General features: G+C 35.0%; 1 protein-coding gene across 2 annotated transcripts; it reads left to right on the forward strand.

Moving 5' to 3' along the window:
* The first annotated feature begins 10173 nt into the window (after positions 1-10173).
* Positions 10174-13095, forward strand: LOC111802318 (glucan endo-1,3-beta-glucosidase 14). 2 transcript variants are annotated; one of them, XM_023686638.1, is made up of 4 exons: positions 10174-10419; positions 10889-11184; positions 11293-11919; positions 12008-13095. In XM_023686638.1, the coding sequence occupies exons 1-4, from the start codon at positions 10365-10367 to the stop codon at positions 12062-12064; spliced, it is 1035 nt and encodes a 344-aa protein (XP_023542406.1). In that variant the 5' UTR covers positions 10174-10364; the 3' UTR covers positions 12065-13095. The 2 variants fall into 2 exon arrangements, with proteins under 2 accessions (XP_023542406.1, XP_023542405.1); XM_023686637.1 differs by having other exon boundaries at positions 10175-10419; positions 10889-11919.
* The last annotated feature ends 4222 nt before the right edge of the window (positions 13096-17317 follow it).

Here is a 17317-nt window from a genome sequence, read left to right on the forward strand (position 1 = left end):
ATGGACCAGCATAGAGCCATAAACTGTTTCTCTAGGTTCTCTCGTGCTCTCGAAAGGCTAGAATAATCCGTACCAGGTCTAACAACCATCCTAGGAATAATTCGAGGTTTATTTAAAATAATTTTCCTCTCTAGAGGAGAATATCATAAAATAAAAAGAAAAAAAAGAAAGCAATGCTTTAATTGAGAACAAACACATAGGATAGGTGTGTGGCTTTTGGTTGAAGCTATGACAATAATGGAATCCACATACATTTATGATAATGCAATTTCTTATAATTACTCATAAGTTTACCCTTTTTCTTTTTTTCCTTTCCCAATCATTCCCTTTTCCATGAAGCTACCCATTTTAGAACGGTCGGGTCTACGTCGGTTGGATTGAAAAAATCTTTTGGACCAACTTGAAACTTCCAACTAGTTGAGTTGGTGACTCGAGGAATCCGAATCTAACTAACCACAACCCATCACTAATATCGGTTTTAAAGTGGAGATATTCTTAATTTTTTTTATAAGTAGAGTAGGATTAGGTTGAATAATAATCTTTTTTTTTTTTTTTTTGGTTGGTTGGGTTGACCCGACTAAAAAATGTCAACCTACAAACCGATCCAACTCAAATCGAAAAATAATCTAACCCAATTCGACATTAATGGTTTGGGTCGGGTAGTTCGAATTGGTACGATTATTAGACTATATGAATACCCTTATTTTAAATTGAATTGTAAGATCTATAACTAGCATGTAACCTTGAATCAATCATATTTTTAATAGGAATTTTAAGATCTATAACAAGCGAGCAACGTTTGAGTAAGCTGCCCCTAAACCCTAAGAGAGTAAATTTTGATTGTAAGCCCCATTAAAAATTGAAACTAAGGCAACTCAGAAGAGAAATTGTAACAACTCAAACCCACCGCTAGTCGACATTGTGTGCTTTTAACCAGTTATGTATCGCATTAGACTCACAGTTGTAAAACATGTATACTAGGGATAGGTTTCTACACGCTTATAAACCCCATTAAAAGTTGAAACTAAGGCAACTCAAAAGGGAAATTGTAGCAACCCAAACCCACCACTAGCAGATATTGTCCAATAGCCTCGCAGTTTTAAAACATGTTTACTAGGGAGAGGTTTCTAATACCTTTATACTGAATGTTTTGTTCCGCTCTCCAACCAATGTGAGATCTCACAGCAATAAGAAAAGGGACGAGAGCTCTCTTAACCGTCATTATCCTATCTCTTTCCGAAACAACTCAATGGGAAGGGAAAGAAAGTGGAAACAAGGAAGAGACAAGAGTCATTTTCATCATCATCATCTCAAACTTTGATTGGAAAGAAAAAAAAGTAAAAGAAAGAAAGAAAGAAAGAAAAGGAGGAAGACTTTGGAGGAAAGTGAAAATCCATATTCCCATGAGAGACAATTTCGAAGCTCTTCAACACTTTCCATTCTATGTTACTCCTTTTGATGGATGTTACTCCTTTTGGCTCCATCACTCACTTATACCATCTTTTGCAACGTCTTACGATTAGGGTTATCGTTGTATGTCTATGTTCGACACGAAATAGCCACACATTGAAAGCTTTCATTTGTAACATCTTTCAACACGACAATATAACATCTTGTTGTTACCAAAATGTTCTTATCTTCATGACGCATCTGAGACCAATGTCTCAACATTATCTCGTAATGTTTCAATGTTGTTTTGATTATTATAAATGTCAAAGCACACCACTAGCAGATATTGATATCTTTGGCATTCTCTTTCGGGATTCTTCTCAAGGTTTTTAAAACGCATCTGTTAGGGAGAGGTTTCCACACCCTTATAAACAATGCTTCGTTTCCTCTCCAACCGATGTGAGATTTCACAATCCACCCCCTTTGGAGCCCAGCGTCCTTGCTGGCACTCATTTCTCTCTCTAATCGATATGGGATCTCACAATAAGGGACGGAGAAATGGACGTTTTAAAGCAAGAGGCCAAAGAAGATTCAACACGAGAAATTGTAGTCATTACAACGAGGTTGGAGCTTGACAACTCTACTTTGTAATTTTTTCATAGTAGTCATTAGACCATAAAAGTCAAATAACGGTATGTCTTGAACTATCATACTTCGATTCTTGATCACAGTTCATTTGATTGGTTGATATGATTATATTTCGAAGAAATGATATTTTAAATTAAATATGAATTATACGACTAATTGTAACTTTGACACGAGCACGATTAGCGTTCTTTTATATTATTTTTCTCTTTATAAAAAAAAAAGAAAATCTATTTTTTTCGCTCGTAAAAGAATAAAATCTTTTATCCATCTTTTCTACCCTCATTTAACTTTTATTTTTGTCTTAAAAAACAAAAAGAAAATACACAAGTGATAAAATAACAGACAACAAAATCATAAGAACATTATTAAAAAAAGGAAAAAAAAAAAACATAAATTAATGTTGTATCGTCTTACGTGGGACCATCAAGATTATATGCCTCACCATTTTTCTTCTTTTTTATTTTCTTTTCCATTTTAAAATATTATTGCTTTTTTTTTCTCCTTTATTCTAATTTATTATTTTATAATATATTAAAACAAAATTCTCTTCTCACTATCTCCAATCATTATTTTGTTAACATATCTTTATTTTTTTGAATTAAAATGCGTTTTAAAAAAAATTGTTTATTATTTTGAAGAAATAATAAATAAATAAGTGGATTTGTCGGCAATGTCACGTAGATGATGTGGAAAGGCGCGTTGCCGACGTGTCGCCGACTTATCCCAACTTAAGCACAGTAGGACGGTGCCCAGCCACGTGCGTATTTATTCTGACACGCGTCATCATCCGTCAGCGGATATTATTAATGAACCATTCAAATTTTACGTTTAATATTTATTTGCATTAAAATATATTCTAAATTTAAAGAAATGTAAAATATATGTATATTAATCCATCTCAAATTTATAGGAGTTTTAGGACTTTTATGATATAATATATTGTGATGCAATATGTTATGGTATGATATGTATATGACGAAAATTGTTGTTATGATATAATATATTTATGTAATTTGAATGATTTGATATGATTGACATGCAAAACGACGAACTAGCATGAAAATTGTTAGGTCTAATTTAAACGTTTATTTTTTTTTATTTAGTTTTTTGTTGTGACGTTTTTAAAGGTGTTGTCAAAACACGTAAATCTATGGCTGTGTTTTAAGATGAAGATGACGTTTTATGAAAGTTTAAATGAAGTATTTCTTGCTTCAATGTTCATGTATGTATACATACATGGGTGTCTTACGATTACTTGAAAATGAAGTAGCACATGCAATCATGTTGGGACCTATCTTTTCATAAAACATCGTGGCCTTGGTCTCTACTTTCCTGCATGAGTGAAATTAGATGTGTAGTACTTCTCTATACACGGTCCACACACGCATACATTGACCTACCAGGTGGGCTCATATATATACCCTTAAGCTTGCCCTTCAGCTAGCATACACTCACGCTGCTAGAAGTCACGAAGGGAAAGAACATGTATAATATCATGGTGTATACATAAGATTGTAGTGTACGCATTCGTACAAGTGATAACGGGTAAGTATCCCAATGCATGTGACATAAAAAATGCATGAGACCCCCATAGCTCTAAAACATAGCATATACTTATGATGAAACACATACCTTCATTCTTTTCATGACATAGTGTCCCTATGAGACATACATACGTAATACTTGTCATATCTTTCATGATTAATATACATGACTTACCAATATCTCATAATATAGAGTGAATATATTAACATAGTTTAAATGGCGGGATATATGGAGGTTCATGCAGCAAAATCATATCATAATATAACTTATAACATAATAGAACTTGTATCATAACATAAGGTGTCATATAACGTAACACAAGTCAAACAATCATAAAACATGACACATGCAGGGGCCACAAGGCAAGCGTCATTCATACAGTTTACAAGTTATCCAACCAACCGGACAGTAAAGTCACTTAGTTGGTTAACCCAAGCCGAAGCCACTACACTCCATTGATGCTAACTTAAAGCTGTTTCTTGAAATCTAATTTCACCCAGGAGTCTCACCGTCATAATTAGAATTCTACTATGGAAATTAACTCATCTAATTGCATAAAATAATCTAAACTTAGCTTAAGATAATGTAAATTGTCAAAACAGTAGTCATGCTTAGTTCAAATGCCTTAAAAAATGTATCTCAAAGAGTTGAAAATGATAGGATAGGATTCAAGCATATCAAACCGAAGTCGGATTAGTCGAGAAGCCAAGCTGAAGCCGTTAGAACATTGATTCTCAAGGATTCTCTATGTAACGGCCTAAATTCACCGCGATATTGTCCTCGTTGGGCTTCCCTTTAAGGCTTCAAAACTCGTCTGCTAGGGTAAGGTAAGGTTTCCACACCCTTATAAATGGTGTTTTGTTCTCCTCTCCCACCAATGTGGGACATCTCAATCCACCTCTTTCTGGGTCCAACGTCCTTACTGGTACACCGCCTCGTGTCTACTTCCCTTCAGGAAACAGCGAGAAAGCTGGCATGGACACACGATTCACCCCTTTCAGGGCCCAACGTTCTTACTGGCACACCGCCTCGTGTCTACTCCCCTTCGAGAAACAGCGAGAAAGCTGGCACAGGCACACCACTCGTGTCTACCCCCTTCGGGGAACAACGAGAAAACTGGCACATCGTCTGGTGTCTATATCTGATACCGTTTGTAACGATCCAGATCCACTGCTAGCAGATATTGTCCTCTTTGAGCTTTCCCCTTCAGGCTCCCCTCAAGACTTTAAAACGCGTCTCCTAATGGAAGGTTTCCACCCCCTTATAAATGGTGTTTTGTTCTCCTCACCAACCAATGTGAGACATCACACTCTAATTGACTCCAAATCGCCAAAGTGAGATGAAACGAGGCAATTGTTTCAACCCAATAAGAATACGAGACCTTCCTTTTGTGTTAGAGTCTAGCTCCCCACTTTCTCAATTTAATCAATGCCGGACAATTTTTCTTATTTTTTAATTTTCGGTGGTTACAATTTTTAAATATTTAAAAGAAGAAATTTAAAAAGGTAGAGCACAATATTAAAACAAGATTAATAAATAAATTTTTTTAATAAAATATTTAAAAATAGTTGTATTAAAAGAGTTTGTTGGAGAAACCATAATAATTGAAGCAAGTTGTTAAAAGCAACATTTTTTAAAAAATTAATATAAATTTATTTATTTATTTATTTCATATCTTGTGATTATCTAAAAAGTTAATTGATTATATAAGCAAATCATGATTGAAAAAAGTCAAAATAAATTTATAATTAAAAAAATATTGTTTTACCCCTTTAAAGATTTTTAATTTAAATATTCTCTTTTATCATTTTTAATTTATATATTTATTTATTATATTACATAATATTTTTAATAAATTTTTTGGAATCTCTATGCATGGGAACTCCAATTTTCGTACTATACAATAAATATCATATTAAACAATATTTATTCATATTTAAATAAAGATTGAATAAAGGTGTAACGACCTTAAATTTCTATATAGTTAGAGTTGCTACTAACATCTCAGGCTCATTTCTAATGTAGAAATATAACTCTTAAAAGAAAACATATATTTAATATAAATGTCTAAAACATTTAAAATATCTTCTTCCTTGGAAAACACAACCATGGTCTTACGTGTTTAAATATGAAATACTGAAATTGAGAGAAAATAAAAATGAATACAAAATAATTTAAGATATTAAATGCGAAAGAACCTATTCTAACTTAAGACTAGAAATTTAAATATGAATCTACCCTATGCACGTGCCACAGTCTTTGCTTGCGATGTCGTCGTCCTCTGTACAAATGCGCCTTGCCTTTACCTAAAAAATGATGTGGGACACGACTTAAGTATTTCGAAGAATACTCAGTAAGTGACCCTACTATAGGGGGCATGCAAATGCATACACATGCAATCATGATTTAGGGACCTATCTCTAGCTCATCTAGGGGTGGCCTCCAGTCTTGGACAAATTGGATGTGTAGTACTTTCCTACACATGACTCACACGTGCGAGTGTGAATCCCCAGGACGCTTGCACATCCCTTGGACCCTCTGATCAAGCTAATCTGTAGTGACGTCCGGAGGTCAAGGGAACCCCTGGTGTCAAGCGCCTCATGAACACCCTCATCATCATACTGTGCGCATTCGCACTCATCATCGTACGGTGCACGTCTGCACTCATCATCTCTAGGGGAAGTATCTATATGCTTATGGACATACAATATGCATGAGGTCACTCTAACGTCCATCTTATCATCTCTTCTGACACAACTCTCTAGTTTCATCTCTTTGTTACATTAGGTAACGCATACTTGTGGATATTTATATTAATATCATTTTCATGCGCTTAGGGTTGTGTCCTATGTCGATCTAACGACATGATTTAATATGATATTCATCATCATATAACATGCTCAATATGGAAAACATCATCATATTAAGGTAAACGCCATGCAATCATCATACTCATCATATTGTCATGAAGTGCATCAAGCATATCAAATACGTCATTCATCGAAATATATATACTACGCACATCATCAAGCGTCGTAACTCATGCATCATCATAACTCATACATCATCATGAGAGTATGTTTGTTAAGTTCAAGAATTCTATGAAACTTGAATTTAAAATGATTAATTTGGGAATGAAATATTTTCTAGGCGTAGAGATTTACAAAATTCTGAACGCATTTATATTAGTGTAGAGAAGTGTGCAAAAGAAGTTTTGGAGAAGTTTATGATGAAAAAAAATAATAGCGTGAAAAATCCTATTGTTCGTGGAGTTAGACTGACAAACGATGAAGAAGGAGCCTAAGTCAATGCTACCATGTATAACAATTGATTGGAAGCCTTATGTATCTAACGCAACAAGGCCGGATTTAATGTATATAGTATTTCTCATTAGCATATTTATGATAAGTTCAATTGGATTGCATTTGCGAGCTACAAAAAGGGTGTTGAGATACTTAACAGGTACTGTAGATTTGGGAGTCTATCATCGAAAAATGGGTAACAGAGAGTTGATAACATACATTGATAGTGATTATATAGAAGATATAGATGACATGAAAATCACTTCTAGTTATGTATTTTTACTCAGTGATGAAGCTACGTCTTGATGCTCCAGAAAACAACCTGTAACGAGATTCATGAGGAGTACTAGTTTTCGCTTTCATTTCTCTTTGATTCCGGAGTTCAGTCTCTCTCATTAATGGTGATGAGGTGAATGAGCCAAGCGGGGGTTCTCCGTAATAATTATGATCGATACCCTTAGCCAATTTAGCTCTTAATACTGGATCATTCAGTTGAGGGATAAAAACCTACCAGGAAACTTCTCGATTTCATCGAGAATGTAACCGAAAACCTTTTCCTATCCTTTACAGTGTTTGAAGTATGAGATCACTCTTTCTAAGCGAGATACAAAGTTTTGATCCCCTTCTCCAAATAAATTGCCTTTGACTGATTGAACGAGGGAAACATTATTCTTTCTCTGATATTTGTCCACTACTAAAGCAAAGTTTGTGGCTGCTGCCACTTGTGCTTGTCAATGTGGATGATGAGAGTTTTGAAAAATTTTGATCATTTTCAAGACAAGTGTATGACTATGTTATGTGATAACAATTCCTCTATTAAGCTATCTAAGAATCCAATCATGCGTAGACGCAACAAACACATTGATGTGAAGTTTCATTTCTTGCGTGATTTGACCAGAGATGGAGTTATTGAACTCAAGTATTGTGTCACATAAGAAAAGATTACAGATATTATGACAAAAACAATGAAACACGAGTAAACTGAAAGTATTTCTATAATCAGCTTAGAGAAGAAATGGTTAAAGATGGTCATGTTATACCATTTCTTTATGGTAATGGTTAGGTTAGACCATTTCATTGAAATTTGGAGTTAATTATGTAATTTTTTTTTCAATTTTTAGACTAATTTTGCGTTCCAAAGTTCAAGGCTATTTTTCCAAATTTCAATTTTAGGGCTATTTTTCCAATTTTTTTTTTTTTACCATCTTTGACTTTTCCCTCTTCCACCCTTTTAAATTCTCAACCCTATAAAAATAAAATTGCTTCATTTATTAACTAATAAATTCATTATATTTCAAATATTATATTTTTAAATACTAATTTTATAAAGAGTCAACGTATGGTCAATGACGACCGTGGTCGAAAAGACTATAGAAATGAAGTTATTTATAGATAATTTTTCGCATATTAATAATTATTCTGCTACAAAATTCCATATATTTGTTACTATTAAAAATTAAATATTAATAAAAACTAATTAACCCTTTAAATTTAATTGTTAATAAAAGACTTTATAAGTTAATAAATTAAAAAAAAAAAAAACATAAATGTGTAAAAAGGTTTCCCAACATCTTCATTTTTTTTAAAAAAAATATTTTCTAATTTTCTATTTTTTTTAAAAAATTCATCGGAGCAACCATTAATTTTTAGAAAAAGAAAAAAAAAAAATATATATTGCCTTTCCTTTTCCTTGATATTTTATGAACATAAAATGTGAATAATATTAATAAGCAGTAAAGGACAAGCATGTGGGGCCACTGACAGGTGTCGGGCATGGAATCTTTCTCATCAAATAAAAAAATAAAAAAAAAATAAAAAAAAATAAAGAAAAAGATAATGGAATTGGAAGAAGCCCAAAAAGCTACCTCCTTTTGTAAATTTCCTTTTTTCTTTTTTTCAAATTAATAAATTATTAATTTGGCAATATATCCAACCCTTTTCATTTTTAATTAATTAATATATATATATAATATAATATAATATAATCCATTTAATTCTACCATGCATGTGTTTGCATGATCATGGTATTTTCACGCATGTTTTTTTTCTTCAGGTTAATATCTATATTTAATAATACGAAATAATGCGTCTTAATCATGTCACACAGCGTTCAAATTTAAGAAGATTTTATTGTATTTTTTAAATATGGTATTAATGGTCAACGTCTAAACTAACTGTAATAATAAATAGAATTTGAATATTAAAATGAAAGTTATATTAGGATTGTTTTGTGCATTGTATATAGATTTGCATGTTATAGTCATTCAAGTAGTTTTGTTACAGCTATCTTGTGGAGTAATTCGAATTACAAGAATAAACACGAGTTTTCTTTACTCTAGATCTTGATCATTAGGATAACCCGTTCCAAAACTTTACCTTGAATTGATTCCTTATCGTTCTTGGGTTCTGGGATAATTTAGATCTAAAAGACCCTCGATAATTTAACTAAATATAGGAGAAGGTTCAAAAGGGTTTCGGAGATTTTGACTCAATGAATAGAGATAAATTTCTCCATATTTTCATTCGGATTGATTTCTATAGCTACACTCTTTAATAACGCTAACCGTTGTTATCAATTTAACGTTCAAATCTTTTTCAAAAATGGCAACTTAATCATTAGAGTTCTGATTTATTGGTCAATACTATACTATTACTCCTAAATCTCTAAAAATTACGTAACCTGTTACCATTTTTTCATATGAACACTAGACGTTAAATATCTTTGTGCATGACCTCCACTTTGAAAAGGGAGAAACCTGCCATTATTTCGTATGAATTTCATTATTATGTCATTACTTCCAGCGTTTTTACAGATTCTATCATTTTAAGCTAGAGCTCAAATTGTGTGTACAAGTTGACGTTATTAACATTTTTATATAGTAATCAGTTATTTTTATTAATTATAATTAATATATCATTTTTATAACTGATATGTTAACAAATTAATAATTCGACAATTTTTAATTATATTTGTTATAATTTTCTTCGAACCGGCGTGTATATATATATATATATATGAAATATAATTAAAAAAATTAATTACAATTTATATAATTTAAATTAAAATATTAATGATTTTATTAGGAGAAAATTTGAATTTAATATTGAATGTGAATGTATGAAAGAAGCCAGCAATGTGAAATGAAATTAGGAGTTTAATTCGTGCAAGGGGAGGAGGAAATTAACCAATGAAATATTAATTTTAATTAAATAAATTAGAAATTTTATTATTTTAAGAAATCACTGAAATAAATAATTCAAATAAATGCTGTCCGGATGCGGCTGCACCGTCCCTCCAACAGACCACGAGCGAGAGGCAGCTTTCCACTACGAATTCCTATAAAACGCGTAGTTTTATGAAATACAACTCCCCATTTTCTCGCCGGCGATCCTTCTCTCTGCTGATTCACGGCTGTGCCGGAGGTCGACGCGGCGGCACAGCGGTGTTTTGTCGGTTTGGCCTTATCTTTTTAGTCCTTCATGGCTAACTTCCACCGTCTCTTCCGAGTTCTGTTGCTGCTTTTCACTCTTTCTGGTTCGCTTTCTGGATCTTTTTGCTTGGCTGCTTAAGAACTTGTGTTAATGCTTTGGAACTTGTTTTTTTTTTTTTTCGTTTTCATTGCGTAATTAGGGAAAGAACAATGAATTTTTCGTTATTGGAGTTGTGAATATGTTATTGAATGTGATTCTGTGTTTGTTTCTTTAATTTAGTTAGTTGTAGACGACTGTGATTCTTTCTGGTTTCCTTTTTTTGTTCTTTCGGTTCTTCCTCTGGATTTTTGCCGATTAGTTCTAGGAAGTTCCATTTCGTAGCATATTCTCTGTCTTTTAGGACTTTCTCTTCTCCAGAGAATATTTGTGAAATTGAGATGATCTAATAGTTTTCAATTTTTCGATGAGGAATTTCAATTGATTTGAACTCGCTGAGATTCATTTCTCTTGTGGTACAATTTGGATTCTGAACTCTCTGGCTCTGCTTTAATTCGGCGTGTGTTTCATTTCAGATTCAGTAATCCGAACTCTGAGCGTTGGAATTGGAATAAACTATGGCCAAATCGCTAATAATCTACCGTCTCCATCGCGCGTCGTCACTCTTCTCCAAAGTCTAAACATCAGCAGAGTAAAACTGTACGATGCAGATCCTAATGTCCTGTATGCCTTCTCCAGTAGTAATGTGAATTTCATTATAGGACTTGGTAATGAATATCTCCAGAACATGACCGATCCTCAGAAAGCCCTAGCTTGGGTTCAACAGCATGTTCAAACACACATCAGTCAGACTCAAATCACTTGCATCACTGTTGGCAATGAAGTTTTCGTTTCTAATGATTCTCAATTAAGGTCTAATCTTCTTCCTGCAATGCAATCTGTTCATAATGCTCTTGTTAATCTTGGGCTGGATAAGCAGGTTTCTGTCACCACGGCTCATTCCCTTAACATCTTAGCCAACTCTTTCCCTCCGTCGGCAGGGTCATTCAGGCCAGATCTCACTGAATACTTGCAACCAATACTCAATTTCCACTCAATGGCGAAATCTCCTTTCCTTATAAACGCATATCCTTTTTTCGCATACAAGGATAACCCTGGCCAAGTTCCCCTAGAGTATGTGCTTTTCCAGCCTAACCAAGGGATGACTGATCCCATCACAAATTTGCACTACGACAATATGCTGTATGCTCAAATCGATGCAGTTTATGCCGCCATCAAAGCATTGGGGCATACAGATATTCAAGTCCAGATTTCAGAAACCGGTTGGCCATCTCGGGGTGATCCGAACGAGGTTGGTGCTACACCAGAGAACGCTGGGTTGTATAATGGCAATTTGCTAAGAAGAATACAGAGTGGACAAGGAACCCCGGCAAAACCATCAATTCCTATCGATATCTATGTTTTTGCTCTATTCAATGAGAATTTGAAGCCTGGTCCAGCATCTGAGAGAAACTATGGTCTTTATTATCCTGATGGCACGCCAGTTTACAACATTGGATTGCAGGGGTATCTCCCAGAGCTGTTGTACTCATCATCCAAAAGAAATGTAAGAGCCAGTCATTATGTTTCGAAGTTCCTATTGTTGTTTCTACATTCTTGTTCAAAAATCTAACTCGTAAATAATTGATTTTCAGGTTTTCTCAGTTTTCAGCTTGCTTCTGATATTCCTAGGCAGCTTAATCTACAGTTAAGATCTTCACCATCAATTATGAAACAGTAGAGGTATACCAGAAATAGATAGAAATTCTTATTCATAGCCTGAAGAGTTTTATAGAGAAGCCGCGCATAAAATCCCCTTCAGATGCTGCATTTAACTAACCATCTGTATTATATATTTACTTCCTATTTCATCATCAATTTGGTTCATTTGAAGATTTTTTTTGTAGTTTCACACAGCAATAAAGTGTTATTATTTCATTAAAAAGCTTCCTAAATATTGAGCTCCAGAAGAGCAGTTTCCTTTCTTTCTTTTTCTTCTCTTTGCAGCTCCATTTCAGTGTTCGAGGACTACATAGGTCCTAACATGATACCATACAAGGAATAACGACTCTCCACAATGATACGAGGCCTTTTGAGGAAGCCCAAAGTAAACACACGAGAGCTTATACTCAAAGTGGACAATATCATATATCATTGTGGGACTAATCTTGGAGACGGACCATCTGAAATCAGTAAGGTCTCTCTTCTCTTTCCTCCAATGGGATAACATGATAAATAATGGGTGTCTGCATCAGTCATGTCTCTCTCTTATTTTACATGTGAATCGGGGTTAGGTTCCTGAAATCTCTTGTTGAAGCAGCCATCTATGAACATCATTTCATTTAAACTAAACACATATCTGAGCAGCCCAATTTGAAACTGGTAAAAGTAGCCATCTGGGGAAGGTTTTGGACAGTGGACTTTTTTTTCCCCCCCTTCCTCTTTGCTTCGTCTTTATTGGTTATTTGAGCATTAGTTTCTGGGATGGAGTAATCTCACACGCCTTTTCATCTTTGATATCTCCTTGTTGGCGGGGCCTACTGATTTTACCAGTTTATTTGATGGTGTTGAATCCCATGAGGGTCGGCTTCGTTGGGGTGGCCCTCTGTTTTGGTTGCCGATAAGTTTGATTGTTAGTTTTTGAATGGTTTCGATAAGGCGGTGACTGTCTTTTTCAAAGGAAGGTGTGGGAACGGAGTTGCGTGGCTTCCAAATAAAGGAATTGGGTATAGTTTTGTTGATATTTATTCATGAAATATCACCATTGTCGACTGAAAATATTTTAATTTCTTTACGTTGCAACATGATTAGAGGCTTGGAATCTCGGACGGTTGTGGCTAAAAAAATAAAGATAAAAGTAAATAAAATAGTATGTAAAAATACGATAAAATTTGAATCAGATTAAAAATGAATGATAAAATCAAAACCAAATCGAATTACAAACAGGTGTTGTTCGAGTTTATTACAACTGAGGAATGAATTTGGGATACAATTGCAAACAAAATAGGCCCAAAATACAAACACTCCGATTGACGCCCAGGACAACGCATCTATGACTGCACACTCTTGAACGCTTCCCTACTTCGATCGGCAGCCCTCTTTGACTGCGCGCTCTTGAACGCTTCCCTACTTCAATCGTCAGCATACAGAAGGGGCCTAATTTCTACTGTTTGAGCATATGGGAAGACGTAAAGTTTAAAGCAAACATCCAATATGAGTAAGTAAGCTTGCATTGCCACAATATTGAACATATGGTATCCTAGGTCAAGGTGCTACCTTAAGAAACCTATTAAGATAGTATGACATCTAGCTAGTCTGAACGCCATCATCCATAGAACGTTAGTTGACAACCCTTCATAGGGCTATAGAGTCACTCTGAATCTGGGAGAGCAACACCACTCGTATGTCAGCCAACTATTAGGTTATCTTATGATCCTACTTCCCCTCTCACGATAGGTTTACAACGCAAAGGTCCTGTTTAGGAGACCTCTAGCCATTTCCACACACGATAGTACACTTGTTGCCTCGATGCGCTACACTATCCGGCCTAGGCCTGACTTGACAATACCTGTACTACTTGGTAGGGTGTGCGCTAAGGGTGTACTATAGGAGATAGGAGCGGAAGACTCTAGTGATATAGTCACACTATTACTCACCTTGTTAAGCTTTCTTAGTCGTTTTTTACGCGAAAGTCTAAGGTTCTTAAGGGCGTATAAGCGATCTAGATCTCATCTTATGTTTTCAGAATTATCACAATCTTATCTTCAAGGTTTCGAAACTCGGACCCTGACTAAAAAACGAAGACCAAAATAGATAAAAGTACAAATAAAAATGCTTAAAATTTAAATTGAAATTAAGTAGAATACCAAAACCAATTACAAAATGATGTTGTTCAAACTTAAAATTAAGTAGAAGAGTTTGAGATACAATTATAAAACAAAATTTAAAAAACTTAGAATTAAAGACGAACTGACGCACCAAACGGCCACTGTTGTGACTGAACAACTCTTTAAAACTCATCGGCTCGACCTATAAAGAGGTAAATATAAAAATACTCAATAAGCAACCTACTTGTAGACTCTCATCACATCCTTAACCTAATAGGTATCCACATATTTTACTTTAGGCGGTGAGAAGTTCGGGTCTAGTCTCTACTACTATTTGAGCATTTGCGGTGCCTCAAAATTCCGAGCTCATCTCTTATTTGAATCTTACCCCCTAGGAGTCTATATAAGTTTTACAACATTTTTTCATTTTTACTTAGGTAGCTTGCTCAGCCTACACAATGAAAGATCAGAGTTATTGCTACTTCATAAATTTTTTGTGGGACAGTATGGTGATTGCTAGCTTGCATGTAAACCATGGAAGGTTAGCTGACGAACCCTTTTTGTGGGGACCCTCGTGTGTCGGCTAGATTATGAGTCAATCTTTGTGGTTCCGCTCCTCCTCTCATGAAGAGTTTGTTGTCTTGGAACTTCCTCAAGGTTGGGCGACTAGTCACCTTGATGCACTACCCTAACCGGCCTAGGCCTAGCTCGATAGTACTAGTATCAAAGTGGAAAAGGGTAGTGAAGATTCTAATGACATTTATAAATAACTAACAGCCTGGAGAGCTACTACTGCTAGTGGAGGTTTTGGTGACACCGTACATACTGCTAGAGGCTTGATAAGCTACATTTGTCATACTTGGGTGTCGTAGCAATCTATTGAATTCTTAAGGGCATGTGGCAGTTTAAATCTTATCTCACGTTTCCAAGACACTGAGAGTTAGCTCCTCAGAGCTAATCTAATCTTTCGGTGCACTCGGGTCTAAACCTCTAATCGTCACTCATGATCTTAGAGTGCATGATCTATTGAAAAAGCATTGACCTAGATCAACGTATAAACCGCTCTAGTTGTAACGCCCTAATCTTAACTTGGTTCACTCATGCATGTTTGTTAAGGAGATATTAGTATCGAACACCTAAAGCACAAAAGACACATATTCTCAATATGGCGTTGGTCATCTCTAGGTACCAATGAGGTCTACTGGGTTCTTAAGGCGGTTAGGTGTCTTAACGCGGACTTTCAACTCCAAGGTACTCTAATCTAACTCCTCAATTCTTTTTTAGTCTCGAAGCACTAGGGTTTAGACCCTATGACTGTCACTCACGATCCTAAGGTGCTCAGTTTACTAGATCGTTCTGAGCTAGGTCATCGTCTAGTCAACCTAATTCTAACACTCTAGGTTTAGTTCTATTCAAATAAACACGCTCTAAAGGGATAATACACAATCAATCACTTAGAGCTAAACATACCAAATCCTTCAAACATACAAGCTCAACAAGGAGATGTCATTCATCAACCACCCGGAGCATAGATTACAATATTTCATCTTCCATTATAGCATTAGGGGTATTTTGGTAATTATCCACATCATGCATAAGGTACTTCACCAACTTTTCTTACTTAGTTCTATCATGCATATTCCCTTCCTTGCTCGCCGGTAAATATAAAAATCAGCATGCATCTCATAATCTTATTATAGGAGCATTCCGATAATTTTCCTTAACACAAATAGAACACTTATCCAAAAGAACGCCCTTTTGAAGTTCTAAACATGTTGAGAGTCGAGTCAGTTGGGTCAACAAGTCGATCGTTGGTTCAAGTTAGTTGTATGGTATTCAGGTTGCATGTAGATCTTGGGTCGGATATCTATCGAGTCAAGTCGATCCACGACATGCATCTCTGCCTAAAGTCGAAAGCGTTTTTATATACAATGCCCAACACGTGTCATCCACTAGGCAAGACGTGCTCCGTCGCCTGCCATTTGACACGTGTCACCAGTGTTCTTCTCCCTAAATCTTTTTTCTAGAAAATAGTGAGTTTTCGATTCCATTTAAATTTTCATACATTTGTATACCTTATTACACAAAACTCGAATCAACTTGTAGAGCTCTAATCCGATTTCATTTCCTTGGAATTTATTACTATCCTCCACATGAAATATGAGCATTCAATTTATACAGAAAACTCACACTTACCCTTCTTGATCGAACCTCTGTTCTTTCTCGATTTTTGATAAAATAGGACGATCTGAACGCCTAGAATTATCCTCCATCATGTAAGTAACAAGATAATGTTAGTCCGTCCTAGCAAACCATACAAGTATTACTTTTCTAAAGTCTGTTTGTTACTTACATGGATGACACGTGTCTTCCTGAGTTAGCTTTTCTGCATGTTATGAGCTCTAAAATTAATGAAGTTTCTCTCGTAGGTCCTAATTCAAATAAAATTAGGGTTAGTAACAAAATCAGGACGAAAAACTGACAAACGGTGGTCGAACACACACGGATTCACACATGCAGCAATGAGGGATGCGTGTGGGTCGGATCAACCATTCGATTCATTTGGCTCGTTCTTGGGTCGCATGAAGCCAAGCGAGCCTTCGATTCTGGGTTGACGGAGGCACGCACGACTTATTCCCGATGACACGTGGCCAAATTTATAATAACTTACAATTTCTTGACATTCATTGGAACTCTAACTTTCGGTTCGATTCAACTCCGGATTCTTTCACAAAACCGGTGTGAAATCTTCACTAGAGCAACATATCAAAAAATTTATAACCTAACTCTAAGAAATCTTCTCGAATCTCGAGGAAAACTGAAACTAAAATTTAAGATTTTTACCTCTTGATCTCCTTCGTTTTTTAACAGAATTGGACGATCTAAGAATCTAGACTTCATATCCCCGTAGCTCTGAGCAACTATCATGAAGGGTTCATTGTCGAAAAATAGCTCCTTGTAGGCGGATCAAAGTACTCACAAAGGTTCCTACATAACTATATCTACTTCATTCTTCAAAAGTATAGTTTTTTTTAAAAAAAATTATATAAAATTTCTATAACATACAAATTCATACGAATTTGTTTAGAAATTATTCCGACAAAAAAGTAGTTGTGATTGCAATGTGTATGACAAAGT

Source organism: Cucurbita pepo, chromosome LG09 (assembly GCF_002806865.2).
Source record: "Cucurbita pepo subsp. pepo cultivar mu-cu-16 chromosome LG09, ASM280686v2, whole genome shotgun sequence".
Taxonomy (NCBI): Eukaryota; Viridiplantae; Streptophyta; class Magnoliopsida; order Cucurbitales; family Cucurbitaceae; genus Cucurbita; species Cucurbita pepo.

Excerpts from the sequence above, each read along its gene's own strand:
- LOC111802318 (XM_023686637.1), top strand. The coding sequence starts at position 10,365 with ATGGCTAACTTCCACCGTCTCTTCCGAGTTCTGTTGCTGCTTTTCACT. Across the intron at positions 10,420-10,888 it reads GCTGCTTTTCACTCTTTCTG|ATTCAGTAATCCGAACTCTG; the intron begins GTTCGCTTTCTG and ends GTTTCATTTCAG. Across the intron at positions 11,920-12,007 it reads ACTCATCATCCAAAAGAAAT|GTTTTCTCAGTTTTCAGCTT; the intron begins GTAAGAGCCAGT and ends ATTGATTTTCAG.